Source organism: Rhinatrema bivittatum, chromosome 3, assembly GCF_901001135.1.
Source record: "Rhinatrema bivittatum chromosome 3, aRhiBiv1.1, whole genome shotgun sequence".
Taxonomy (NCBI): Eukaryota; Metazoa; Chordata; class Amphibia; order Gymnophiona; family Rhinatrematidae; genus Rhinatrema; species Rhinatrema bivittatum.
The window spans coordinates 536013901-536041023 of record NC_042617.1 but is presented as its reverse complement, the minus strand read 5'-3'; the positions used below and the strand labels follow the sequence as shown (position 1 = coordinate 536041023).

The window sequence follows — 27123 nt, the reverse complement described above, 5'->3', positions numbered from 1 at the left end:
CGTGGGGTACGCGCGTACCCCTTTGAAAATCTGCCCCTATGTGCCTTCAAAGTGAAATTTTCAGCTATATCACGTCCTGGATTTAAAATGGCTCAGCAGAGTTTCTATATCACATCCACACAGTCTGTGTACTCATAGCTCTCAGGTTCCTCCCCCCAAAAGCTCAAATTATTTCTCTGAGCCTGGTTTTCCAAGTTCTCCCATTTTTCCTTTAGCTCATATTTCCCTGTTTCTAATTTATCCAGTCTTTTATGAATTTTAGGGTTTATCTCCTTCTCTTTTCTATTTCCTCCAGATTGCTACTGAGCTGAGAAACAACGTGGACAATCTTGGAAACTGTCTCCTGCGCCTCTGATTTGACTGACTTTGCTTTTAAGTCTTTAAAGCAGGAAATCATTTTTGCTTTAGTAATAATCAGTTATGTTTACTGTGCCTTTTCTGCCTCAGCACTCTTCTGGCCCAAGCTCTCCATGCTTCCTCCTGTCAGCATCAGTGACCTCCCACCATTCATCATTTCATCTCCATTTCCTGTCCAGAGATGCTGTTTTAAATTGCCCATTTTTTAAATGTGTTCTTGTATGAAGTAAAGCAGGAATGCCTTATGGAGAGATGGTGTCTGTCTCTCTGTGATCTGATGATATGGACACTGCCCTCAAAGGATCACGCTTTAATAAATTGCCTAGTCTATAAGGTGCCACTCGACTTCTGTCATTTCTCTGTTCACAGAATGAGCTGAGATTTGACAATTTACATAGGGATACTTTGAAGAATTCAGTAGGATGAGCAAAAACCTTTGTCAGAGAGATACCTGGGTCCATTTTGTTTGGCTTCATGTGTTTTAAAATTTGTTAGTGGGCCAGCAAAGTAAAGTAGTGTTCCATAAGAACTGAAGCAGCATTTAAGATTGAATACCAGTCCCACAGACGTGCTGTTAGTGAATTACATTTACTAGACTTATCATTAGTAGCTATACCCTCTCTGTATCACTGGGCCTTCTGCTAATTAGTGCTTCAGTTCAGATGATGTCATTTTATATGCAAATGTGTCAGTTCCTGCATGGACTGGTCAGCCATCTCGTCGATGACATCACTCCCACTCCATGTCCACTTTAATTTAAATGTCTTATGTTGCGCTAGGTAGTTTTAAAGTTCCCTTTCAGCGTCCCAATCATCTGATCATTGATGCAGTGGTCTGGCCTGCAAAAGTATTCCCCTACAGCAGAGCTTTCCAAACTGTGTGTCGGGACACGTTAGTGTGTCGCCTGCAGTGTGCAGGTGTGTCGCGCAAGCCCGGTCAACTCTGATGCGAGTTTGGGCTTTTTTTTTCTAGAGATTCACTTTTTTTTTTCAGTTTATGGGTTGCTTATTATTGGGTGATTTTTGCTGTCAATCGCGTTTTTTTGGGGGGCTTGGTGGGTGGAACGAGCCCAGCCATCCTTGTATTGGCTGCTGCTGCCGATGAGGCCTGGCCATGAGGAGTACTGACTGCAAGCAGCAGTGTCTGGTGATCATGGAAGGGAGTGAAGCACTTAACTGGCAACAATCAAAAAGACGAGGTACATGAGTGTGGGGGGCCAGACATGTGCTGGGGAGAGAGAGATGAGTGAGTGGGGGGCAAACGTGCTGGGGGGACAGACATGTGCTTGAGGGGGAGAGATATGAGTGTGTGGGGGCCAGACATGTGCTGGGGGGAGGAGAGAGATGAGTGTGTGGGGGACAGACAATTTGTTTTATTATTGTTTCTCATAAATTATAACAATAACATGAATCTTGGAATATATATTTTTAATATAAATTTAAGGTTTTCATGAGATAGGTTGTGTCGTGAAACATTTTATTTATGTATATATTTAAGGAAACATACATAAATTGTCGAAATATGTTTCGTTCGTTTAACCTTTAACCTCTGGTTTACTAGTAGACTGAATTACCGTGTCGTGAAATTATGTTTGTCTAAAAAGTGTGTCACCAACATGAAAAGTTTGGAAAGCTCTGCCCTACAGGGATGCAGTGTCTGCTGTTTTGCGGAGGTTTGTTCAGACCTCTGACCTGTTTCACCAGTGTGGCATCCCTCTTCACATTGTCTGCATTGGATAATGTATACCAGATTAACAGAAGAGCATAAATATGATCATTTTCTGCTGATTGTCTTTTCCTTGTAGATAACTGTAGGTTCCTTTTTGTTATTTTGTCTTCTCTGTCTTATGGCTATAAACCACTCCATAACCCTGTACCTCGCTCTGAGTACTCTCTCCTAAGAGACAGAGTAATAAATCCTTGTAATAAGTAAATAAAGTCCTAGTAGAAGTTACAAGGCATGGAGTTTGCAGGGTTTCATGCCATTTTCTTTTTTTTTATTTAATTCTGTTTGAAACAATTGTAGCAAGTGCCAGAATGTATCAGGCTGAAACATTTATTTATTTTATTTATTTAACATTTTTCTATACCGAACTTCATGACAAGCTTCATATCAGGCCGGTTTACATCAAACTTAGGGGTTAACTTAACAAAAAACCATATAACAGGAAGGCCGAAGCGCAGATACAAATAACAGGGAGAATGAACTTGGGGGCTAGGGTAGCCAGGAAATAAAGGACAGAAGAAACTGGAGAAAGAAAAACGTATGACTATACAATGGCTGTGTCGGTCATTTAGACTATTGGGCTAACTGAAAGAACTGTTGCGATGTTAGGCTTGAGGGAAGGCTTGGACGAAAAGCCAAGTCTTGAGTTGGCTTTTCGTCCAAGAAAGAAACAGGAATGGCATCACATGCCCAGTCCATCATAAGGCCATGCATGCTCTATGCATGTACAGCATTCCTGTGGCAGATGTGACAGAGTTACATAGAAGGGAGTTACAGTAGGGCGAGATAAGATAATAACACTTATTTCATGTAAACACATATATAACTTTTGTAAGATGTTTCTGAACTAAAGACCTCTTTAAACTTTCAAATGATCTGTACTGACCCTTGTGATCTTTCTTCAGCTATGCGGTCATTGCTTATGGCTGTGCCGAATGTCCCCGGCTGTCCTGCGGTCGGAAAAGCTGTGGAACGGAGTTCTGTTACCACTGCCGGCAGCTGTGGCATCCGAATGAGACATGCGAGCAGGCATGGAGACAATGGTCTCAGAAAACCCCCGGTGTGACTGAACCTTCCGCACTCCTCGTTCTCAGCGAAGAACCTGGCCATGGTAAGTAAGAGATCACACGGGAAGCATTTGTAAATGATGCCCCTTGTCTTGGGTATGACAGAGATAAAGGCATCACTCCAACCCGATATTAATAATAATCACATCTGTCTTCAGCATTGCAGCCCTGACAGACACAGCTCTTTGGAGAGCACAAAATTGTTATATGAGCACTATACTGGAATTAATACGTATTACAAAATATGCAGTAGATCTTCAAGGCTGGTGCAAAAGCATTTGGCGCCTTAAGTGAACTTCTGGTCATGCACCCTCCCCCAACTTACCTACTGCCAGCATCTCCAACACAGCACACCCGTCTACTGGTGGCAGTGGCTTCAGGGTAATGCTTCCATCTTTGATATTGGCTCTAGTGAAGCACCACTCTGGGCCTTGTGCTAGTGGGATTTTGCCGCCCTCAAAATGATGGCGCTCTAAGCGACCACCTAGTTTGCCTAATGGAAGCACCAGCCCTGCAGATCATGTCTAGAACCACTACACAGTATATAATGTACATGCCTATTAATACTGCAGTGCAGATTCTACGTTACTGATAAGACTACGTGAGAGAAGCATTTGTAATCATGACAGATTGCAGAGATGCCATTAAGCTCATGTGAGTTAGCTTGCTTGTGGATTCACTTTTTATTTAAATTCTTTGTTGTCTTTCTGACTGTTTAAACTCGCCGTTGACTTATTTTTTGTTAATGTTTTTCTCCACTGGGTAGTTTATCGCTTGAAAGGATTTTATCAAATCTCTTGATGGTGTTTCTATTTTTATTTGTTATGTTTCTCATGTCAAACTGTTTATGTCACATGATTTTGTGTAGGTTTATTGTTCACATCTGGGAGCTTTAGAGTGAGTGGGATTTAAATCTTTTTAAATAAATAGCATAAATAAATAGCTGAGAATGTTAGAAAGAGCCGTTGCTGTCCTCTCTCCTGACTGGTAATTGCATCTTCTGCCTGTCAGAACATGCTCCCGTTGCCTTGCTGGTCCTGTATTAAGAATATATGAGGCTGGGCCAGCCAGGAGGCTCAGGGTCAACCTTGTGCACTGCCACGTGGAGGACATGGCTTACATTCCCAATTCAGGTCTTCTGCTCCTTGGATGAGCTGGGGATGCTGTGGACGTAGGGGAGGGATTCTCAGTCATAGTGCAACAGCAACACCCGGTGACCAAATTTAGGGACCATGTTATCCAGGCTTTGGAAGGAGATGCAGTTTGTGGATCCCATCTACTGTGACTGGGTTAAGCTGAGGGTATATAAAATAGAGGAATAAATGCTGGGCAATTGCAAAATGTGGACTCATGGCACCATGGCCAAGCAGAGGTCGGTTCTGATTGAGCTGCAAGCCTTTTGCACTGATTCATGTGAATTTTTAAGGGGCAAGATCATCTCACTCACATTAACAATCCCAGACAATCTCTCCTGCGCCAGGGTGGCCAACTGTCTTTCAGTTGGAAGAACAGTCCTACATTTTTTGCCCAGTCCTGGAAAAGAATGAAATGAGTTTAGGGGATTTCAATAGAATGTAAAAAATCCCTGCCCCTCCTTTCTACCACACATGGTTCAAAATGTCTCATGCAGCAGCTTTTTCTAGCGGACCCTAGGTTTCAGTGCCCTGCTTCTTTATTCTCTCACACATGTTATCTTACTTAGAGCAGGTTCCCAATTGGACTGCCCCCCCTTAACAATCCCAGTCCATCTTTGCTGCTTTATTGAAAGGACAAGGAGTCCATGTCTTTTCCCGTTAGCAAGTGTGAGTGGCATTCAGGTCTATTCCTACTATTAGAGGGTAACTTTAAAACAAGCATGCAGGGGCCCTTATATGCACATGTAGGATTTAAATAATGTGAAGCGTGTGTGTGTGTGTGTGTGTGTGTGTGTGTGTGTGTGCTTCTAATATTAAGTGCTTAGACAAGCAAATGTAGTTTGCATATATATATATCTTCCTTAGGACTTTGTCGGCTTTGATGCACACACTAAGTGGATTTTAAAATATACTTATTATTATTTATTATTATTTATTTCTTTTATATACCGACATTCAATCGAGATATCACATCGGTTTCCAGATAACCAAGGGAATAGGGCGTAGTCCGCCCTATTTTACAAAAAACAATTATAACATATTATAACTTATGAAGGACAATCCCAGTTTTACCAATTAGTCCACCACTTTGCCCAGTCTCTCTCAAAGTCTTCCAGACCCGTCTGGAGATTCAGCCTCCCCCCAGTTTACCCAGACCCTTCACCCAGTTGATTTAGAACTTCACCCAGTTGATTTAGAACTAAAAAGATTTCTGCAGAATTACACCTCATCAAGAGCAGAAGTAAATATATACGAAGCTAACAGCCTGCTGCGCGCTACGGCCACCAGATTTAAAATATGGATTTGTGCACCTAAATGTTGGTTCCGCCCCAGAACGCCCCTGTCCCTGACTCCACCCCTTTTATTCCCCTTTTAAAATACAAGTTGCTCATGCTTAGCCCAGAATCTTGCTTATATGGGCCTTTTAACACAAGCAACTCTTTTAATATTCATCCCTTAGTGTAGATGTGATTGGGGAAGGGGTGGGATGGCCACTAGTTCTGTGGAAGTATGTATCGTCTTTTACATTTGACCCTGAGGGTTCCTTCTGCTGCTTTGGGCTTCCAGCTCATTTAGAGCTTGGGATTTACCTGGGGATATTTTCTCTGTGTTTATATCCTCCTCCCAACTCACCTAGCCCGGTCATTGCAATGACAGTCCTCTGCTGTGGATCATGCACCAGTCCAGGGCGCCTTCCAGAAGCCAGCAATCATAGACCCTAGACATATTCATCTATTAGGTGTCACTTCTGCTTAATGAATAGCTCTTCCACACCTCCCCCGAGCCACCAGGTTGGCCTGAAGAAAGTGTAGTTTGTCAAGGGGGCAAGAAAGAAGAATTGAGGAGCACTAATAAAGGGTCCTTGTTTTTCACCAGCAGTAGATGTCAATGACATTAAAGTTTGTCCTCGCTGTGGGGCCTTCATCATGAAGGTTAAAGATGGGAGCTGTAACCGAATGAACTGCACCGTATGCGGCTGCCTCTTTTGTTGGTTGTGTCTGAAAGAGATCACAGACGTCCATTTCCTCAGGTATGAACTATGTTGTAAGCATGGCACCAGGCACAGGTATATACCAAGCCCCGTTCAAAATAAAAATAGAGAGAAAGACACCAGTAGAACGATCACAAGGTTGTGGGTGGTGTACAGTCCCATGCTGAGTACAAGGTGTCCAAACTCCAAAAGAACATTGAGATGATAACGCAATAAAAGATCTTTATTCTAACATAGTATAAGGTCACGCAGCCCTAGCCACTCAATTTTCCCTTTTGCTTGGGCTCTTAGTAATCACTGTTGGTGCTTATTAAACTAATTAAAGGCCACAATGTCAATTCTTATTGCTTAAGTAGCTTATTTTACAGCAGAAGGTAAATAAGGTGGAACATACCAAGCTATAGTTCATCACTTAGAAATTTGGCTAGGCTGAGAAGTAGGAGATTCTGGGATAGTAGTGCAATAGGTAACAAATACGTGAAGACAATGTAAAGCAGTGGTCCTCAACCCACTCATGAAGGATAATCCCAGTTTTACCAATTAGTCCACCAGTTTGCCCAGTCTGTCTCAATGTCATCCAGACCCCTCTGGTTCTTTAGCCTGCACTTCCCCCAGTTTACCCAGGCATCTCACCCAGTTGTTTTAGGTCTAAAAAGATATTTCTGCAGACTTATACCTCATCAATAGCAGAAATAAATAAATGAAGCTAACAGCCTTAGGAATCCCCCAGACAGTCTTGTTTTCAGGATATCTGCAACGCAGAGACAGTACATGAAAATATTTATGTCATATGTATATGTTGAGATAGTGGTGATTGCAATGGATGGGATCTTAATCAGGGCCAAGTCTCTCCAAACCCTGTTATGGATTCTCCAAATTGAGGGGGGGGGGGGGGGGGGGGGGGGGGGGGAGGGGAGGATATACCTCCAGGGTCCAGAGCATTGTGCAAAAATCTAAGATCACCTATGCCAAACAAACCAAACTGGACACTTGGGTTGGGTGTTCCAAAATAAAAGTTTACTGGCAGACTTGGTCTATTGTAATCAATTGGCACCAAACACACTTTCTTCTAGTTACATGTATGATCAGTCACAAACTCTAGTCCCAAACGTTATCTGTGTATGTGTTCCTTGGTATTTGTCTCAGGGTTCCTTCTCTTCCAAGGAGGTGGAAAATAAGATGCCCAGGGTGGAATGGGTTGTTCTATAGCTCTCCCTTTCCAAAACTACCTGTGGACCACTGCTTGACTCCACAAACTCCACTCATTTCTGTCCTGTTCTCCTGGGGTAAAGACTCCTGGCTCCAGTCTCTCCTGTTTTCACTCCAGATGCCCTCCTTCACACTCCCAATTCCCTTCTCATAAATTGCAAAGGATCTTTCCGGCTGGAAGATCCCAAAAATCACACATCAGGGAAAGCAAAATCCTCCTCTTTCCCTGTTCTTCTCTTGGGCAGGAAGTGGGAGTGGAGGCGTTAGAGACTACGAACCAGGGAAATCAGGGTTCAGTTCCCATTATCACTCCTTGTGATATTGAGCAAGTCACTTTACCCTCCATTGCCTCATCTACAAACGTAGGGGGTCATTTTCAAATGCTTATCGTGTGCAATAAGCCTCTACCTCACGCGAAAAAGCCCTTTTCACTTGTGATAGCATGCTGGGGGCGGAGTTGGGGTGGCGAGGGGAGGAGTCGGGGTGGCGAGGAGGCGGACTCGGCGGTGTCTTCACTGGCAGCGCTAAGGTAAGTAACGTTATCATCGCCAGTAGCGCGCCCAATAGCACCACCTTTCACGGTGGCGCTGTTGGGTGCGAAAGCTGGCAGCGAAAACACCGTGGTGGTGCGAAGGCTGCCAGCTTTCGCATGCCCGCCCCCCCCCCTTCGCCCCCCTGCCCCCAGTTTTTGCTGGATTCACCATTCTGCGATAGAATGGTGAATCCAGGCCTTAGATTGTAAGCCTTCTGGGGGTTAGGGAAATTCTCATGGTATCTGAATGTAATCTGTTCGGAAGTATCAAAAAGCAAAATTGAAAAAAAAAAAAAGAGTGGATTGAAAACAACCTCCCGAAATCAAAATATCACTCAATATTCAAAACAAAGAACTACCACAATCCAATCACTGGAATGTGAGTCAGAAAAATGTGGCTTTCTATGTTTCCTCAGCACAGGGGCTGCATCCAACATTGAGCAGCGATAGGGGACAGGACCAGTGCATATTTGGCAACTCTAGGTAAACCTTTGGCTATTTATCCCTCCTCCCCCAATGTAACTACTGATGGAAGTGGCTCCAGCACAGTGCTTCCTTCTTTGACGATATTGGCTCTGGTACAGCACACCCCTCTGGATTGCACACTGGGAGGATTTTGCTGCCCCCCAAATCTTGGCGTTCTAGGCAACTACCTAGTTTGCCTAATGGAAGCTCCGGCCTTGATGGGGGATCCAACAAAATAGGTCCTTTTCCTTCAGATTCTAGCACAGAATCTCTCACTGGTCCCCGGAGTCACTCACTCTTGAACAAAGAGATAAGAGCCTTCCATTGTAGCAGCCTCTGAAGGGGGTGCTAGGATGAAATGGTATGCTCTCCTCAGACTTCTGTAATGGGCCCTATTACTTGAGCCACCTGCTAGTGAAGATCCCCATGGTGTCTTTACACTTACTTATTTTGGATATCCTGAAAACCAGAATGGCCGGGCAGATCTTTGAGAAATGGGTTGAGAACCACTGACATATGGTAGTACTGTGGGCAACCCATTGTTATGAAACAGACTCTGGATGAAATAGCTTGTGAGTTTCCTAAAAAAGAGGATGCGAGTGGCTAAAATGAGAAGGCTAATTTGGAACTGAAGTAGTTCCAACTACTACTAATTTGGAACTGAAGTAGTTTAATGGTGGTCTCATATATATTTGTATAGTTTAATCTTAGTATGACTAAGGCAGGAGTCTAACTATGCCGTACCTCAAAAGAAAGGTATTTGTAAATTTATTGAGATGGCATAAAGCTGGTACCTGTGAGACTTGAGCATAGAAAAATAAATTAAAAGCCAAATAATTAGAATCTAGAGCAATTCCTAGCTAGCGGTTCCCACACCTGTCCTAGTGACCTCACGGCCAATTGGATTTTTAGGCAATCAACACTGAATATGCATTAGAGAAATTTGCATACAGTGGAGACCCAGTATATACAAATTTGTCTCATGCACATTAACTTCTGTTTACTTTGGTATGTCCCAATCAGCCCTGTGCAGGGACTGCCAGTGATCTAGACAGGAGCGATCTGTATATGCTGCACCGAGTTACTGGCCTGCTAACAGAGTTCTGCTGTAGCGAAAGAGAAGGATAGGGGAGAGAGACCTAGCTCTTTTTCTGAGTGACTGAATGCTTCTGGGACGATTATACGCAAGACCCCCAGGTGAAATACTCATAAAAGGAGTATCATAGTGAAGGCATACCTGAAACGTACGAGTACCATGGGTTCTTCCCACAGGAGAAAAGAATGGCCTAACTTGAAATCCAGGATGCAAAGGAGCAAATGGGTGCTGGTATGGTACTTGTGGAGCTCCCAATTAAATTCTGTAATACAGCTCAATTGTTCTACATCAGGGGTCCCCAAACTATGGCCTGCAGGCTGGATCTGGCCCGGAGAGCTCAGTTTTCCAGCCCACCATACTTTTCCCTATGGTGGCTGGATCCAGCCCCCAGAACTATTTTTGTTCTGTGAGGATGGAGTTCTTTTCTCCGTAGGCGCTTTGGTGACAGTGGCAGTGCAGCAGAAAGGCTAGTGAGACAAGAACCGGAGGGCTGTGGTGCCGCAGACAGCCGCTGGTGAGGAAGCCGCCAGGCCCCGCCAGCGAGAGAGGAGTCTGAGGACTGTGTCACTGCAAACAGGGGGTGATCAATCGGCAGAAGGATAGCTAGAGGTGAATGAAAGAAAGGGAGATGAAAGGGAGGCGGAGAAGGAAGGTGAGATGGGGGATGGGAAGAGAGAAAGTGAAGGGAGAATGGGTTGGTGTGAGAGCAAGTGAAGAGTGGGAGAGAGTGGGGTGAGAATGAAGGGAGGGATGTGTGAGAGCATGTGAAGGGCGGGATGGATTAGGATGAAAGTGAAAGGGATGGTGTGAGAGCAAGAGAAGGGTGGGAGGGAGTGGGGTGAGAGTAAGAGGGAAGGACAGGGAATGAGGTAAAATTAAGTTAAGGGAGGTAGGAGAAAAGTGAGAGTAAGAGAAGGGGATGGGAAATGAGTTGGAAGGAAGGGGGGAACAAGAGAGAAGGGAGGGGAAAGAATGGAACGAGAGCAAGTGAAGAGTGGGAGGGAAGGAGTGGGGTAAGAGGCGAGAGGAAGTCAGCGAAAGGGAAGGGAGAGGATGGGGTGGGAAAGGGAATGCACCAGACATACTCACCCCTGCAGCTCATGGCAGAAGTGCAGGGTCCCTGGGCATGTGGCACAATTGCCATCTTCATAAATATTATTGACATTCCTGGGGACCTTTCCCTCTGCTTTCCCCCTTTCTCAGCATTTCAGATCAACAAAGGGGCCAGATAAGAGTCCCCCTGACACAAAATCCAAGAGAAACCCCCCTCTGTCCCGCTCAGTGATTTGAAATGTCCTCTGTGGCACTTTTCCTGAAAGGTTTGGGGACCACTGCTCTACATAGAAGTTGGGAACTTGAAACAATGTACCTGTGGAAGCAACCGCAGGCCATGTAAATAGTTTATGGATAATAAAGACAGACAAACTGATACCATTCCTATAGTGCATTCGATTGAAATTTGGTGTTCTTTAACAGGTTTTGCACTCATAGCCACAAAAAGGAGATTGTCCTTTGCAGTGAATTACCACTGAGATCCAATTCTACAACTGAAGTATAAAAGAACCCTATAGCCAGGACCGCTGTTTGCCTGTGATTCAGAGGCCATAGCAATGGTTGCAGAATCTTATTCATTTATTTATTTTAAATTGCTTATATTAGAATATCCATTGTAAGTGGATTGCATACTATATATACATAAAACAAATTATAAAAAGCAAATTACAAAACAATACAAGCATACACAAACAATATTTTTCAGTAAATTACATAAAAGCTTTAAAAAGTCAAGCAAATAAAAAGAAGAGTACAGTAACAACCTTATTAATAAGCTTGCTGAAACAGATTACACCTTCAGTGTTTTATAGAAATCCTTAAGGTTGCTCATCCCATGAACTCAAAGTCATTCCACAGAGATGGCCCCACCACAGAAAAGGCATGACAATGAGTGGCCTGAAGATGGGCCTCCTTTATGGAAGGCAAACACAGAAGGCACTTTTGTGCAGAATGCAATAGTTGGTAGGGCTTGTAAGGTAGAAGACGGTCTCCAAGATAAAGAGGATATTCACCACTGAGAGGCTTAAAAACTGAACATAAGAACATAAGAAATTGCCATGCTGGGTCAGACCAAGGGTCCATCAAGCCCAGCATCCTGTTTCCAACAGAGGCCAAACCAGGCCACAATAACCTGGCAATTACCCAACACTAAGAAGATCCCATGCTACTGATGCAATTAATAACAGTGGCTATTCCTAAGTAAACTTGATTAATAGCCGTTAATGGACTTCTTCTCCAAGAACTTATCCAATCCTTTTTTAAACACAGCTATACTAACTGCACTAACCACATCTTCTGGCAACAAATTCCAGAGTTTAATTGTGCATTGAGTGAAAAAGAACTTTCTCCGATTAGTTTTAAATATGCCACATGCTAACTTCATGGAGTGCCCCCTAGTCTTTTTTATTATCCGAAAGAGTAAAAAAACGATTCACATCTACCCATTCTAGACCTCTCATGATTTTAAACACCTCTATCATATCCCCCCTCAGTCGTCTCTTCTCCAAGCTGAACAGTCCTAACCTCTTTAGTCTTTCCTCATAGGGGAGCTGTTCCATTCCCTTTATCATTTTGGTCGCCCTTCTCTGTACCTTCTCCATCGCAATTATATCTTTTTTGAGATGCGGCGACCAGAATTGTACACAGTATTCAAGGTGCGGTCTCACCATGGAGCAATACAGAGGCATTATTACATTTTCCTTTTTATTCACCATTCCCTTTCTAATAACTCCCAACATTGTTTGCTTTTTTGACTGCCGCAGCACACTGAACAGACGATTTCAATGTGTTATCCACTATGACGCCTAGATCTCTTTCTTGGGTAGTAGCACCTAATATGGAACCTAACATTGTGTAACTATAGCATGGGTTATTTTTCCCTATATGCATCTTCTTGAACTTGTCCACATTAAATTTCATCTGCCATTTTGATGCCCAATTTTCCAGCCTCACAAGTTCTTCCTGCAATTTATCACAATCTGCTTGTTATTTAACTACTCTGAACAATTTTGTATCATCTGCAAATTTGATTACACTTGTCTTATTTCTTTCCAGATCATTTATAAATATATTGAAAAGTAAGGGACCCAATACAGATCCCTGAAGCACTCCACTGCCCACACCCTTCCACTGAGAAAATTATCCATTTAATCCTACTCTTTGTTTCCTGTCTTTTAGCCAGTTTGTAATCCATGAAAGGATATCGCCACCTATCCCATGACTTTTTATTTTTCCTAGAAGCCTCTCATGAGGAGCTTTATCAAATGCCTTCTGAAAATCCAAGTACACTACATCTACAGGTTCACCTTTATCCACATGTTTATTAACTCCTTCAAAAAAGTGGAGCAGATTTGTGAGGCAAGACTTGCCTTGGGTAAAGCCATGCTGACTTTGTTCCATTAAACCATGTCTTTCTATATTTCTGTGATTTTGATGTTTAGAATACTTTCCACTATTTTTCCTGGCACTGAAGTCAGGCTAATCGGTCTGTAGTTTCCCGGATCACCCCTGGAGCCCTTTTTAAATATGGGGGTTACATTAGCTATCCTCCAGTCTTCAGGTACAATGGATGATTTTAATGACAGGTTACAAATTTTTACTAATAGGTCTGAAATTTCATTTTTTAGTTCTTTCAGAACTCTGGGGTGAATACCATCCGGTCCAGGTGATTTACTACTCTTCAGTTTGTCAATCAGGTCTACCACATCTTCCAGGTTCACCGTGATTTGGTTCAGTCCATCTGAATCATTACCCATGAAAACCTTCTCCAGTACGGGTACCTCCCCAACATCCTCTTCAGTAAACACCGAAGAAAAGAAATCATTTAATCTTTCCGCGATGGCTTTATCTTCTCTAAGTGCCCCTTTAACCCCTCGATCATCTAACGGTCCAACTGACTCCCTCACAGGCTTTCTGCTTCGGATATATTTTAAAAAGTTTTTACTGTGAGTTATTGCCTCTACAGCCAACGTCTTTTCAAATTCTCTCTTAGCCTGTCTTATCAATGTTTTACATTTAACTTGCCAATGTTTATGCATTATCCTATTTTCTTCTGTTGGATCCTTCTTCCAATTTTTGAATGAAGATCTTTTGGCTAAAATAGCTTCTTTAACCTCCCCTTTTAACCATACCGGTAATCTTTTTGCCTTCTTTCCACCTTTTTTAATGTGTGGAATACATCTGGATTGTGCTTCTAGGATGGTATTTTTTAACAATGACCACGCCTCTTACACACTTTTTACTTTTGTAGCTGCTCCTTTCAGTTTTTTTCTAAATATTTTTCTCATTTTATCAAAGTTTCCCTTTTGAAAGTTTAGCACGAGAGCCGTGGATTTGCTTACTGTCCCCCTTCCAGCCAGTAAAACAAATTTGAACATATTAGGGATGTGAATCGTTTTTCAACGATTAAAATTATCGTCCGATAATGTTTATATCGTCTTAAATCGTTATAGAACACGATACAATAGAAATTCTAACGATTTATCGTTAAAAATCGTTAAATCGTGTTAGTGCGCACTAACTCCCCGTTAGTGCGCACTAACTCGATTTAGTGCGCACTAACTGAAAATGATACAAATAAACACTTTCCAGGTCACTGAAGGTCAGTTAGGAATGAATATGTGTTCCTATTGGCTGGCTGCCCTCTTATCTATTGATATTACCAAGGTTACCACTGAGGTGATGGTTGGGGGGATGGGAAATGGAACTGGAAACTAACGAACACCAACAGAAAATGAAACAAAGTGTTCACACTTCCCAGGTCAGTAAAGGTCACTTAGGAATGAATATGTATGTATGTATTCCTATTGGCTGGCTGTGCTCTTATCTATTGATGTTACCAATATGGTTGGGGGGATGTGAAATGGAAACAGTTGGAAGCTTGACAAAAAAAGTAATGTAATGATCAGCACTCACGTGACTAGAACTTGTTTGTTTATTATTTTTGTTAGCAGGCACCTGAAATGCTAGTGCATGTTGAATTTGCCAATCACTGTGCATTTTAGAAAGGTGGTCCTGGCTGGAACTGTACACAGTTCAAATATATGTAATTGATTGTTGGTAAGTGTATTTTTTAAGTAGCCACACTGGCACCAGTATGTTTACTTTTCCTCCTACTTAACTCACTAGCTCAGCTTTGTAAGAAGGGCTTCTCTGCTTGTGTGTTGTTTTTGTTTGGTGTGAGGAGAGCAGAAACATCAGATCTTTATTCAATCTACTACAGTCATCTCTTACAGTGCCCTATCCCTATTAATACCAGGAGTGTTGTGATCTTCCTGCACACAGTGCCCTAACCCTGATACCAGTCTGAGACAGCTCCCTCCCTGCATTACTAGTGAGAGGCTGGCTTCACAGACAGGGGGGAGCTGCCTGACCCTCACTCCTGACTTCCCCCATGTCCCAGCTAGTGAATGGTGTGTGGGTGAGGGGGGGGGGAGGATGGTGAAGTCTGAGACAGCTCCCTCCCTGCATTACTAGTGAGAGGCTGGCTTCACAGACAGGGGGGAGCTGCCTGACCCTCACTCCTGACTTCCCCCATGTCCCAGCTAGTGAATGGTGTGTGGGTGAGGGGGGGGGGGAGGATGGTGAAGTCTGAGACAGCTCCCTCCCTGCATTACTAGTGAGAGGCTGGCTTCACAGACAGGGGGGAACTGCCTGACCCTCACTCCTGACTTCCCCCATGTCCCAGCTAGTGAATGGTGTGTGGGTGAGGGGGGGGGGGGAGGATGGTGAAGTCTGAGACAGCTCCCTCCCTGCATTACTAGTGAGAGGCTGGCTTCACAGACAGGGGGGAGCTGCCTGACCCTCACTCCTGACTTCCCCCATGTCCCAGCTAGTGAATGGTGTGTGGGTGAGGGGGGGGGGAGGATGGTGAAGTCTGAGACAGCTCCCTCCCTGCATTACTAGTGAGAGGCTGGCTTCACAGACAGGGGGGAGCTGCCTGACCCTCACTCCTGACTTCCCCCATGTCCCAGCTAGTGAATGGTGTGTGGGTGAGGGGGGGGGGGGAGGATGGTGAAGTCTGAGACAGCTCCCTCCCTGCATTACTAGTGAGAGGCTGGCTTCACAGACAGGGGGGAGCTGCCTGACCCTCACTCCTGACTTCCCCCATGTCCCAGCTAGTGAATGGTGTGTGGGTGAGGAGGGGGGGGGGAGGATGGTGAAGTCTGAGACAGCTCCCTCCCTGCATTACTAGTGAGAGGCTGGCTTCACAGACAGGGGGGAACTGCCTGACCCTCACTCCTGACTTCCCCCATGTCCCAGCTAGTGAATGGTGTGTGGGTGAGGGGGGGGGGAGGATGGTGAAGTCTGAGACAGCTCCCTCCCTGCATTACTAGTGAGAGGCTGGCTTCACAGACAGGGGGGAGCTGCCTGTCCCTCACTCCTGACTTCCCCCATGTCCCAGCTAGTGAATGGTGTGTGGGTGAGGGGGGGGGGGGGATGGTGAAGTCTGAGACAGCTCCCTCCCTGCATTACTAGTGAGAGGCTGGCTTCACAGACAGGGGGGAGCTGCCTGACCCTCACTCCTGACTTCCCCCATGTCCCAGCTAGTGAATGGTGTGTGGGTAAGGGGGGGGGGGAGGATGGTGAAGTCTGAGACAGCTCCCTCCCTGCATTACTAGTGAGAGGCTGGCTTCACAGACAGGGGGGAGCTGCCTGACCCTCACTCCTCCGGGGTATTGTGATCTTCCTGCACACAGTGCCCTATCCCTGATACCAGGGGTGTTGTGATCTTCCTGCATGCAGTGCCCTATCCCTATTAATACCAGGAGTGTTGTGATCTTCCTGCATGCAGTGCCCTATCCCTATTAATACCAGGAGTGTTGTGATCTTCCTGCATGCAGTGCCCTATCCCTGATATCGGGATGTGTGCAAGAAGATCACAACACCCCCGGTATCAGGAATAGGGCACTGTGTGCAGGAAGATCACAACACCCCCAGTATCAGGAATAGGGCACTGTGTGCAGGAAGATCACAACACCCCCAGTATCAGGAATAGGGCACTGTGTGCAGGAAGATCACAACACCCCTGGTATTAGGGATAGGGCACTGTGTGCAGGAAGATCACAACACTCCTGGTATTAATAGGGATAGGGCACTGTGTGCAGGAAGATCACAATACCCCTGGTATCAGGGTTAGGGCACAAGTTCTAGTCACATTGACTGATCACATTACTTGTTTTGTCAAGCTACCAACTGTTTCCATTTCCCATCCCCCATATACTGTCAGTAGGAAACTTGGTAACATGAATAAATAAGAGGGCAGCCAATAGGAATACATATTCATTCCTAAACTGACCTTAACTGACCTGAAAAGTGTCAAATTGTATCATTTTCAGTTAGTGCGCACTAACTCCCGTTAGTGCGCACTAACTCGAGTTAGTGCGCACTAATCGGAAAAAACGATTTTTAACGATTTTTTAACTAAAAAATCGTGCCTAAGACGATTTTCTTGCCCTGCCACACGATTTCTATCGTTAAGACGATATGGAAAACGATTCACATCCCTAGAACATATTATGATCACTATTGCCAAGCGGCCCCACCACTGTTACCTCTCTCATCAAATCCTGTTCTCCACTGAGAATTAGATCTAAAATTGCTCTCTCTCTCGTCGGTTCCTGAACCAATTGCTCCATAAAGCTATCATTTATTCCATCCAGTCATACAAACGAATGTATGACTGAATGAAAGTCAACACTTGTCAAGATGTATCTTAAAGGCCTTATTAATCTGATTTACTAAGGGCTTTTTCTCATTCTGGGTCTATAGGAAAAAAGCTTAGTAAATCAGGGTCTAAATTTGTAAAAAAAAAATTGCTCAAAAGATAGCGCTCGGATGTGGTTTAAAGAATAACTACAAAACAATTAAAAACCTCAAGTCCCTTATAGATGTGTAAAAAGGGAGGGAAATCCCCCTCAATCTGCAAAGACGACAAGATATCAAGTATTGGCAACCAATCCACCCAAATAGGTTCAGTTTTAGATAAAGACAGTGGTTCCCAAACCTGTCCTAAAAGACCCCCAGCCAGTTGGGTTTGCATGATATCCACAATGAATTTGCATGAAATAAAATGTCTATGGTATGGAGGCAGTGCATGCAAATTTATCTCATGCATATTCATTGTGGATATCTTGCAAACCCAACTGGCTGAGGGTCCTCCAGGACAGATTTTGGAACCACTGGATTAAGAAACAGCTTATTATGCCCCGACCATCTATTGATTGTCTGCAAGCAGCTCTGGAGAGTGTCAATTGCAGAATCTAAGCTATCACCCACTGAAAACAGTAACAGGATGTCATCTATATATATTTTAAAGTTTATAGCAAAGAGATCCAAAATAGCGCAGAGTGGAAGAAGGTAAATATTGAATAGTGAGAAGAAGGCAGATAAAGACAGAACATCTGAGGTAGCTGTTTTCCAAGTGGCTTGCTGCTGACCTATTCTAAGCTGATGCTGTTGATTTGCTAGAAAGGATCTAAACCACTTGCCCACTCTATCTCCAACTCTTATAGAGGACAGTATGTCCAGAAGAATGCAATAGTCAAGGCTATCAAAGGCCATGGAAATATCAAGAAAGACCAGAAAACAGCTCCACCTTTTTGTAGCTGGCGTGACATAAAATGAGTGACAGATACTAAAAGTCTCTCAGTACTGTGATGACTAGGGAAACCACATTGATTTCAGTCCAAAATACTATGTTCCTCTAGAAAGTCTTTTAGCTGGCTCAAGACTATCTTCTCCAAAGCTTTCCCCATTGTTGGGAAATTGGAGTTGGGCCTGTAAATGGCAAGAAGAGAAGGATAGCCAAGATGTCTCAGGCCACATTGTCCTCCTCTGCTGGTTGGGGCTCAATTGGTGCATTGAACAGTGCTAGTCAAAGCGCAACATACGAGATCCAGGCGGCAGAGGAGGAGGACATGGCCTAAGGCACCACCATTCTTCTCCTCCTCCTCTTGGAGGCATGATCAGCATGGGGGAAGATGAATAAGGTTTGGTAGTGAGAGTAACTGAGTCTGAGGGAGGGGGGATCAGCAGGGGAAGGAGTAAGAGGACCTGGTGGAGGCAAGGATGTGTGAGGGAATTAGCTTAGGGGGTGCGAGGGAATTGTCTTGGTGGAGGGAATGAAAACGGGGCTGGAGAATTGACTGGGTGAATAAGAATATAAGATATGTCATGCTGGATAAGACTAAAAGTTCATGAAGCCCAGCATCCTGCCTCTGACAGTGGTGAATTTAGGCCATTAGGAAGTACTCAACAGATCCCAAAGAGCAGATACAATTCCTTGTTGCTGATTCCTAGGGATAAGTGGTGGGTTTCACAGAGTCCACTTGGCTAATAATTGTTTAAGATCTTTTCCTCCAGGAACTTGTCCAAACCTCTTTTAAAGTCAGCTATATTAGATGAACTGACTACATCCTCTGGCAACAAATTCCACAGCTTAATTTTACATTGAGTGAAAAAATACTTTCTCCAATTTGTTTTAAATCTGCTACCTAGTAGTTTCATGGATTGTCCCTAGTCCTAATACTATTTGAAAGGGTAAATAACTGTCCCTATTTATCTGTTCCAACCCACTTATGATTTTATAAACCTTTATCATATCCCCTCTCAGTCTTTTCTTCACTAAGCTAAAGAGACCTAATGGCTTCATAAGGTCCCCTTTATCATTTCTGTTGCTCTTCTCTATACCTTTTCTAGTTGCATTATATATTTTTTGAAATGGAGCGACCAGAACTGCACATACCAATCAAGGTCTGGTCGCACCTTAGAGCTATACAAAGGCATTCTGGTATTCACAGTTTCCTTTCTGAATAATTCCTAAGATTCTATTTGCTTTTTTGACTGCTACCACACACTGAGTTCAAGATTTCAACAAATTGTCCACAATGACTTGAAGATCCTTTTCCTAGGTAGTGATTCTTAATACATTACCCAGCATTGAATACTTATAGTTAGGATTATTTTTCCCCATGTGCATCACTTTGCACTTGTGCACATTAAATTTCGCTTGCCATCTAGATACCCAGTTCCTGAGTCTGGCAAGGTCCTTCTGTAGTTCCTCATGGACTGTTTGCATTTTTGCATTTGATTATTTTTATGTCATCTGCAAATGTGATCACTCATTTCTCCTTTTTTCAGATCACTACTTAATAAGTTCAACAACACTGGCCTCAGTACAGATCCGTAGAGCACTCCACTATTTATCTTTCTCCATTGGGAAAACTGCCCACAAAGTCCTACTTTTTGTTTCCTATCTTTACAAATCCATAGTAAGACATGGCCTCCTATCCCAGGACTTTTTAGTTTTCTGAAGATTCACACGTGGGATTTTTTTAAATGCCTTCTGAAAATCGAATTACTGTTGATCAGCTCACTTTTATCCACATTCTTATTCACACCTTCAAAGAATTCTGATAGGTTAGAAAGGCACGACCTCCCTTTGCTAAATCCATGCTGGCTCTTCTCCATTAAAACACATTTATCCATATGACCAGCAATTTTGTTCTTACCAATAGCCTCCATCATTTTACCTGGCACCGATGTCGGGCTCACTGGTCCATGGTGCTTGGGTCACCCCTTGAGCCTTTTTTGAACATTGGTGTCACACTTGCTGCCCCTCCATTCCTCAGGTATAGAAGGAATCTGCTGGGAGAGAGAGAGAGAGGGTGAGGAGGGCAGATCAGCATCTCGGATGGGGAGAGAAATCGCACCGCGGTGAGGAGGGAAGAGGATGTAGGCTTGTGAGGAGGAGCAGTACTAGAACCAGGAGAGGGATACCTCCCTCTCCCCCATCCAGACATGCCCAGATCACAGATCCTTTTCCTTCTCCCCTCCCTCTCTCTTCTCCCAGCTCAGCTTCTTTTTTCTTCCTATCCTTCCTCTGTCTCTTGATCCCTGATCCTGAAATTTCCCTTGTTCATCTTTCCTTTGATCTCAGAACATCCTCCCTATGTGCTTCCCCCTCTCCCACTCACCTGCTCAGCAGGATCTTTTCTTCTCTTCCCATCCCCATCCTCCCCCCTTTCACACACCTCATCCCATCTCCGAGATCTACTCTTCATCTCCCTCTCTTAAACCTTAGATCACTCACCCATAAAATTCCTAAAAAGGGCTTCCCAAATTTTTAGCCAATGTGATCCCATTTTACTACTTGAAAATTTGCTTGACCCTCAGAAGACGACCGCAACAAATTAGCAGAGATGCAGTCCCATTCCAATAATCATGCCTTCTCACCCTCCCTGCAACCCATTTGATCCCCTCTCTCACTCTCCACCCTCTCCAGTTGATCCTTTCGCTCAACTTCCATCCTCCCCAGCAGATCCCCTCTCTTAACCTGTGCCACTCCAACTGATGCCCTCTTATATCCGTAGTTCCTATCACCTCCCCAGCCCATCCCCTCTCTCTCAACCCCCTCCCAGCCCTTTTTATATCCTCTCCAGCTGATCATCTCTTGTTCCCAAGACCTTCTAATAATCCTTATCGGATCTTCTGTCATTCCCTCCTCACCACATTCCCCATCTCTTCTCATTCTCATCCTCATTCCTTTCAGCTCTCAGCCTTATCTCCCTCCCCTTTAACTCTTCTCTCTCATAGCACCAGCTGATGCCCTCACTACCAGCTCCTCTCATACATCCCTCAGTTGATCTTCTGTCATTCCCCCCATTTCTCACCCTCCACAGCCAATCCCTCTCTATTGATCCAGCTCTCAAGTCCCTCCTGAATCCTATCTCTCCCTTCAAATAGCCCCTCTTCCAAGCACCTTCCTGGCCAGGGTCAGCAGCAACATTTTCCTTTAGGACCTAGGCCAAGAATGGATGAGAGCTGGTGTGAAAAGAAGGCAGGGTGATGAAAAGGGCCGCATTTTTCTCAAGGGTATGTTCAGTGTTAGAGGAGGAGAAAGGAGCAGTGACACACTCAGCCTTCCCTTCCTCTCCCAAGCTCAAAGAAAATCTGCAAGCGGTAGCAGCATTAATAATGAAAGTCAGCACGGAATCAGTGAGCTATTGCAAGCTCATATGACTACAGGTCATATGACCACAGAATCTCATGGGAGTACAGGGTCGCTGCAGGGCTTGTGAGTGTGTGCTGGCTCACAGGCCCCCATGCCGACTTCCACTATTAATGCTGCTGCTGCTGGTGGTGGCTGAAGAGCATTGCTGTTTGAGGCACTTTTGTCTTCAGCTGATGATTTTGTGACTCCATCTCAGGTCCTGACCAATACTTGCTACAGAATTTCAGAAACTTTGCTGACAATTTTTCCAACTCTTGCCACAGAATCTACCTCTGATCTGCTGCGGGAAACTTAGTCTGTGCCCATAACTGTCTAAAGAGATGTTACCCCAAGTAGATGCTATATATATTCATTGTGAAAATCCTATAAACTCAATTGGCTGTATGGGGAGGTGGGAATGGAGGTCACCATGATAAATTTGGGAACCACTAGCCTATGTTCAGTGAAGATGAGGATAAAGGAAGAGATGTGAAACAAGCTATATCAGGAACCAGTGCAAGTTATCATGTATCCCGATTTAGTGGCAAGGATAACAACTGCAACTGAAGAAACAAGTTTCTGTAGTGGCCAGCAAGATCATCTATTCTGACTGAGTGGCAGAGCTGCTGCCTTTAGGGCAGAAGAATGTTCTAGTTCAGGCTGGGATACATCATCTCACAGAAAACTAGGGTAAGCAGAATTGTTCATATCTGAAAGTGTTTTAGCTTTGGGATGAGCTGACATTTGTAGTTGTAACAGTATTAAGAAAGGAATATAGATGGACAATGCTACACAAAAAATAGCACAAAAGTGGTGCACTTAGGCCCAGAGAGAGAGGGAAAACAGATGCGGCTAATGGTTCCTATAAGTACCCAGTGGCACTGAGGATGCACCTCAGACTGCACTCTGAGGCCACCGAAAATTTCCTAACGACCTGGGCCTAACCAATAAGGGTAATGGGCGGAGGGTGAAAAATAAAGTAATTGGAGATAATAAAAGAAATCGACACACCAAATGTATTCAAATGGTGCAAGATACCAATGAGTAGAACTGACGTCTTCAGAATTAATGTGTGTACACTGGCCATGCAACTCAGCTTCATTTCAAGGGTGCCAGTCTTAATGTAAGGACATAACCCTCCTCACAGTGTAAAATTCAAAGGCCAGTCTGGCAGCTCAAGAGCAATGCTGCGCACTGCCATGTGGACAGTCCCAAGGCGAGTCATCTGCTCCCCGAGTCAGCCAGGACCAGAGGGGAAGGGGGTCGGGAGGATACGGAGCCACCATTTACTGCCCAAGCATGGGGAGGGAAGTGTAATCATCACTCAAGGATGACTCCAAAACATCAAAACTATAGGGAAGCAAATAGGTTAGTGGAATTCTAACAATAAGTCAGTGGGAGTGTTGAAGAATTGAATGCACACATTCTTTTAAGCAATGGACACTTTTGCACTTGAAGTGGAATACGGGAACACAATTTTGTATTTGGCGTGAGGCATAAAAACAGTTTATTAAAGAGTTGATTTAAATCGTTATATTGGAACTGTGTCTAATTGTCACTGAGACATGTAAGCAGGAGCAACAAGCCTTCCAACCATAGGTGTTATTTGCTATATTTGGATAATTTAATACAAAAGACATTTTTCACAATGTTTTTTGTTTGTGATGATTAGAATTCCACCAACCTCATACTTCTGTGTTGAAGGTTGATGGGTTTATGAATATATTTTTTTTTTCACCTGGGTTTTATCTGCTTCATCTGTAACTCTCTATAATTTTGATGGTTTTGTTCATGTTTTTGGGAGAGTGATGGAACAGAAAGCGGTTCTTATATTTAATATTATAGTTCTGGTGGGAAAATGATGATCTCTGGACCTTTTTTTGTATAGTGACCAGATTTAGGGCCTGCCAAAGAACTGTTGCTGCAGTGACCAAACTAAGGTAGGAGAGGTATAAAGTAAGGGTAAAGAAAATCCCCAAGTGGCTGTGAATAAGGGCTTACGGCACCACGATCCAGAGCCCGGTTCTGAAAGAGTGCGAGACCAAAGGAGCAGGAAGAAACTACTGGGACAAGCTCCCCCGCCCCGCAATTCTAATTTAGATATAAACTTATTGATCTATCCAAATATACAACCCTGTGCCAAGTCCACTGGAAGGGAAGGCATTAGGAAGTAACATCATTAGCAGAGATAACAGAATATAATCAAGGTAAAGCAGTGCCTGCAAATTCACAGGATGATGAGAGAGGGAAGAAGAAAACGTTCTGATTGGACAGACGTAGACTTCCGTGCGTAATCTTGACCACAACAGTACACCCCGCGTGACTGTGTGCAGAATACGCTACTGAACAGTAGGTAGATATTTGTCTGATGTGTCTCAGTGTACACTCATCATGTAGTGTGTGAGATGGTCTCTCTGTAAGGCTGTGATCTGAAGTATGCTTTGCATGTTCCAGCCCCTCTGCATGTCTATATGTTTTTAAACTGTGGTTCAACACACACAGGGCCCAGCGGCTCAGTGGCAGGGCATGCACTGCTTCGTGGCTGGACCTGGGTCCAAGTCCCAAGTTGGATCTCCCGTCCCCTTGGTTGGCCAAGGCTGGGGATGCTGTTCCAGGCCCTTCTGAAGAGAGGAAGCGCGTATGTTCCAACAGGCTGTGACTAAAGGCACGCTTTGTGTGTGTTACAGTCCCTCTGGCTGCACGTTCTGGGGAAAGAAGCCATGGTCACGGACACGGAAGATTCTCTGGCAGGTTGGCATGCTGCTTGGGGCCCCGCTGGTTATTTCCCTTGTTGCTGGCATTGCCGTCCCAGTTATTGTCATCGGGATCCCAGTCTATATGGGGAGAAAGGTAAAACTTACTCAACTAATCAGATACCAGGAATGACAATAGAAGAGAGGAACCACATAGTTCAGCTTTTGTTCTATCCCTCAACTTCTCTTCTTCCTTCTTGTTCCAGCTTAGAAACTCAGAACCCACTGTATCGCCATCTTTCTCCTCCTCTGATTTCACCCTTTCTCCTCTTTGATCTTTCTGCCTCTCCCCTCCCCTCCTTTTTCTGTTTCAGGTACCTGCTCCCTGCAGGGCATTTATTTTGTGATGAAATTCTGTCTTAAAACCAGCAGCACACGCTAGAACACTTCAAAGCAAAGGAACAAGAATATAAAAGCAAGTGGCGCAAATTCCAGTGCTGAATGAGGTTTCTATTTAGCCCATTATATATCATAAAAAGTGTTTATGAGTTCACTTTGTCCGTCCATGGCACTGATGTCACAAGCAGCAGGCCAGCAGACAAAGTGAAACCATGAGTGCACTACAACATGGCAGTCAGCCTTGAGCTGCCACTGGTGTGTCAGTGCCTAGGCCAACAGCAGAAGAGCCTCTGCTACAGCAGTGGGGTCCTGGCAAGGACAGTAGGCAGCCCAGCCAAGGCTAATGAGAGTCACAGGTAGGCTGGAGGGAAGGAAAAAGATGAAGAGGGGGAAGGAGAAGGTGGACGGAGGGGATCAGTGGAGGATGTAGGCTGAAAGGAGAAGCAGAACAACTGTGGGGGAGGGGTTGAAGCTGGAGGGTAGGAAGAAGACTGGGGTGTGTAGATTGAAAAAGGGAGAGAGGGAGGACAAGAAACACACACACCCACACACCACCCCCACAATACACACCCCGTTGCCCCCATCTCCCCACCACCCCTTCCCCCAGAGGAACTACAAGAGACAAATACACACACACACACACACACACATTATATGTAACACACACATCTGGAGTTCCCATAAGACGAGTTTCAGACTTGTGCTAATTCAAATCCCTTTTGTGTCATGTGCTGAAGCACAGCTGGAATCTCATCTGCCTCACTGTATTGTAGTGTGGAGGCCTGGAATGGGACATCGGGAGGGTTTCTCTAACCTTCAGCTGAACTTTCTGGGCAGCCTTATGAATCAGTATCTGACTGCAGATCAGAGCTAAAGAGGATCTCTGACATGAAGCATTCCATCGCTTTTGCTTTCCACTTGCCATTCTCCCTTCTCCCAAGGAGATGAGCTTCATGAGTCTTCGTCTCTTTTTGTGTCTCCTGTTTATTTTTCATATGAACATAAGATTTGTCATGCTGAGTCAGATCAAAGCAGAGGCGTAGCCACAGGTGGGCCTTGGACCTAGGCCCCATACCTGGCAGTAGATCATGTCCCATCAGAAACAGTCCCTTAAAGGTGCAGGAGTTAAAGGGTCTGCCGATCCATGATCCCCTGCACCTTTAAGGGGGGCTAACTTGAACAGGGAAACACCACTGCCCTTGGGCTTGACACCTAAACGTTTGAGGTCATCAAAATCTCCTTTTAATTTTGGCAGGTAATTATTTATCCCCCCCCACTCAGTCCCACCAGAGTTCAGGAATGCCTAGGGTAGGTGGAAGCCTATTTACATAATTACTCTTCAGATACTGACACTTGTATAAAGTAGTTGCATTAACCACAGTTGGAGAGTGAGACATGGCAGAGACAGGCCAGGGAGACAGTGAAGAGTCAGAATGTCTTTGAATGTTATTCGATTGCAGTATATCTGTTTTTATTGCTCACTGATTAAGTAATTTTGATTTTCAAGCAGTATATTAAATTTAAATAAAAGATAAAAAGATAGAGTGTTGCTAGACGCCTTGAACATGTTGTTTAGCATCAAATTCCACAGCTTGATTGTGCATTGAATAAAAAAATACTTTGGCCAATTTGTTTTAATCTGCTCCCTGTTCGTTTCATGCAGTGTCTGCTAGTCTTGGGAATGTGTAAATAACTGTTTCCTATTTACAGGCCCAGATTTAGACATAGGCAGCTGCTTCCGGTGCCAAATCTTGAAAGGTGCCGGAGTGTCATTGCCACTGCCATGCCTCTATCCCAGCCTGCCTCCCAGCTGCGTGTTATCTACGGCAGTGGCATCCTGATCTGGCAGAGACAATAACTTTGAAAAACAAAACATCAGTGTGGAGCCTCCAGCTGCCCATCATGTTCTTAAGGCCCTACAGTAGCCCTGCCCCTCACACCGGTTTCCATAGTAACAGAAAGCCCATGTGGGAGGAAGGGTGGGGCAACCACAGGGCCTTGAAAACATGATGGGTGGCTGGAGGCTCCGCGTTGAATTTCTTTTTCGAAGTTGTTGCTGCTGCTGCCGGATTGGGAAGCCATCATATTAGGTAAAAAGTGGCTGAGAGATGGGGCAGGGACCTGAGAGGAGAGGATTTGGACAGAAGCAATCTGGGATCCCTTGCTCCCCTCTCCACTCCCCTAACCCCCCTGGTACTTCTGATGTCTTTGAAGGGGGTGGAAGGGAGTCAAACCCCCCCCCTACCCTGCACCCTCCAATTAATTCGGGGGAAGGGGGAATCCTCCCTCACAGCCCAACCAGCACCCAAAATGTGAATCCAGCCCTGCTTATTTATCTATTCCACCTCACTCATGATTTTATAAACATCCATCACACCTCCTCTCAGTTGTTTCTTCTCCAATTTAAA

At 44.5% G+C, this 27123-nt stretch overlaps 1 protein-coding gene across 1 annotated transcript in view; it reads left to right on the top strand.

Moving 5' to 3' along the window:
* The window catches only part of LOC115088251 (E3 ubiquitin-protein ligase RNF19A-like), a 122008-nt gene that overhangs the window by 44214 nt on the left and 50671 nt on the right, over positions 1 to 27123 (top strand). Inside the window, exons 3-5 of the mRNA XM_029596346.1 lie at positions 2988 to 3193; positions 6164 to 6314; positions 24311 to 24473. Of these exons, the coding sequence (XP_029452206.1) occupies positions 2988 to 3193; positions 6164 to 6314; positions 24311 to 24473 (520 nt within the window). The remainder of the gene's footprint in view (positions 1 to 2987; positions 3194 to 6163; positions 6315 to 24310; positions 24474 to 27123) is intronic.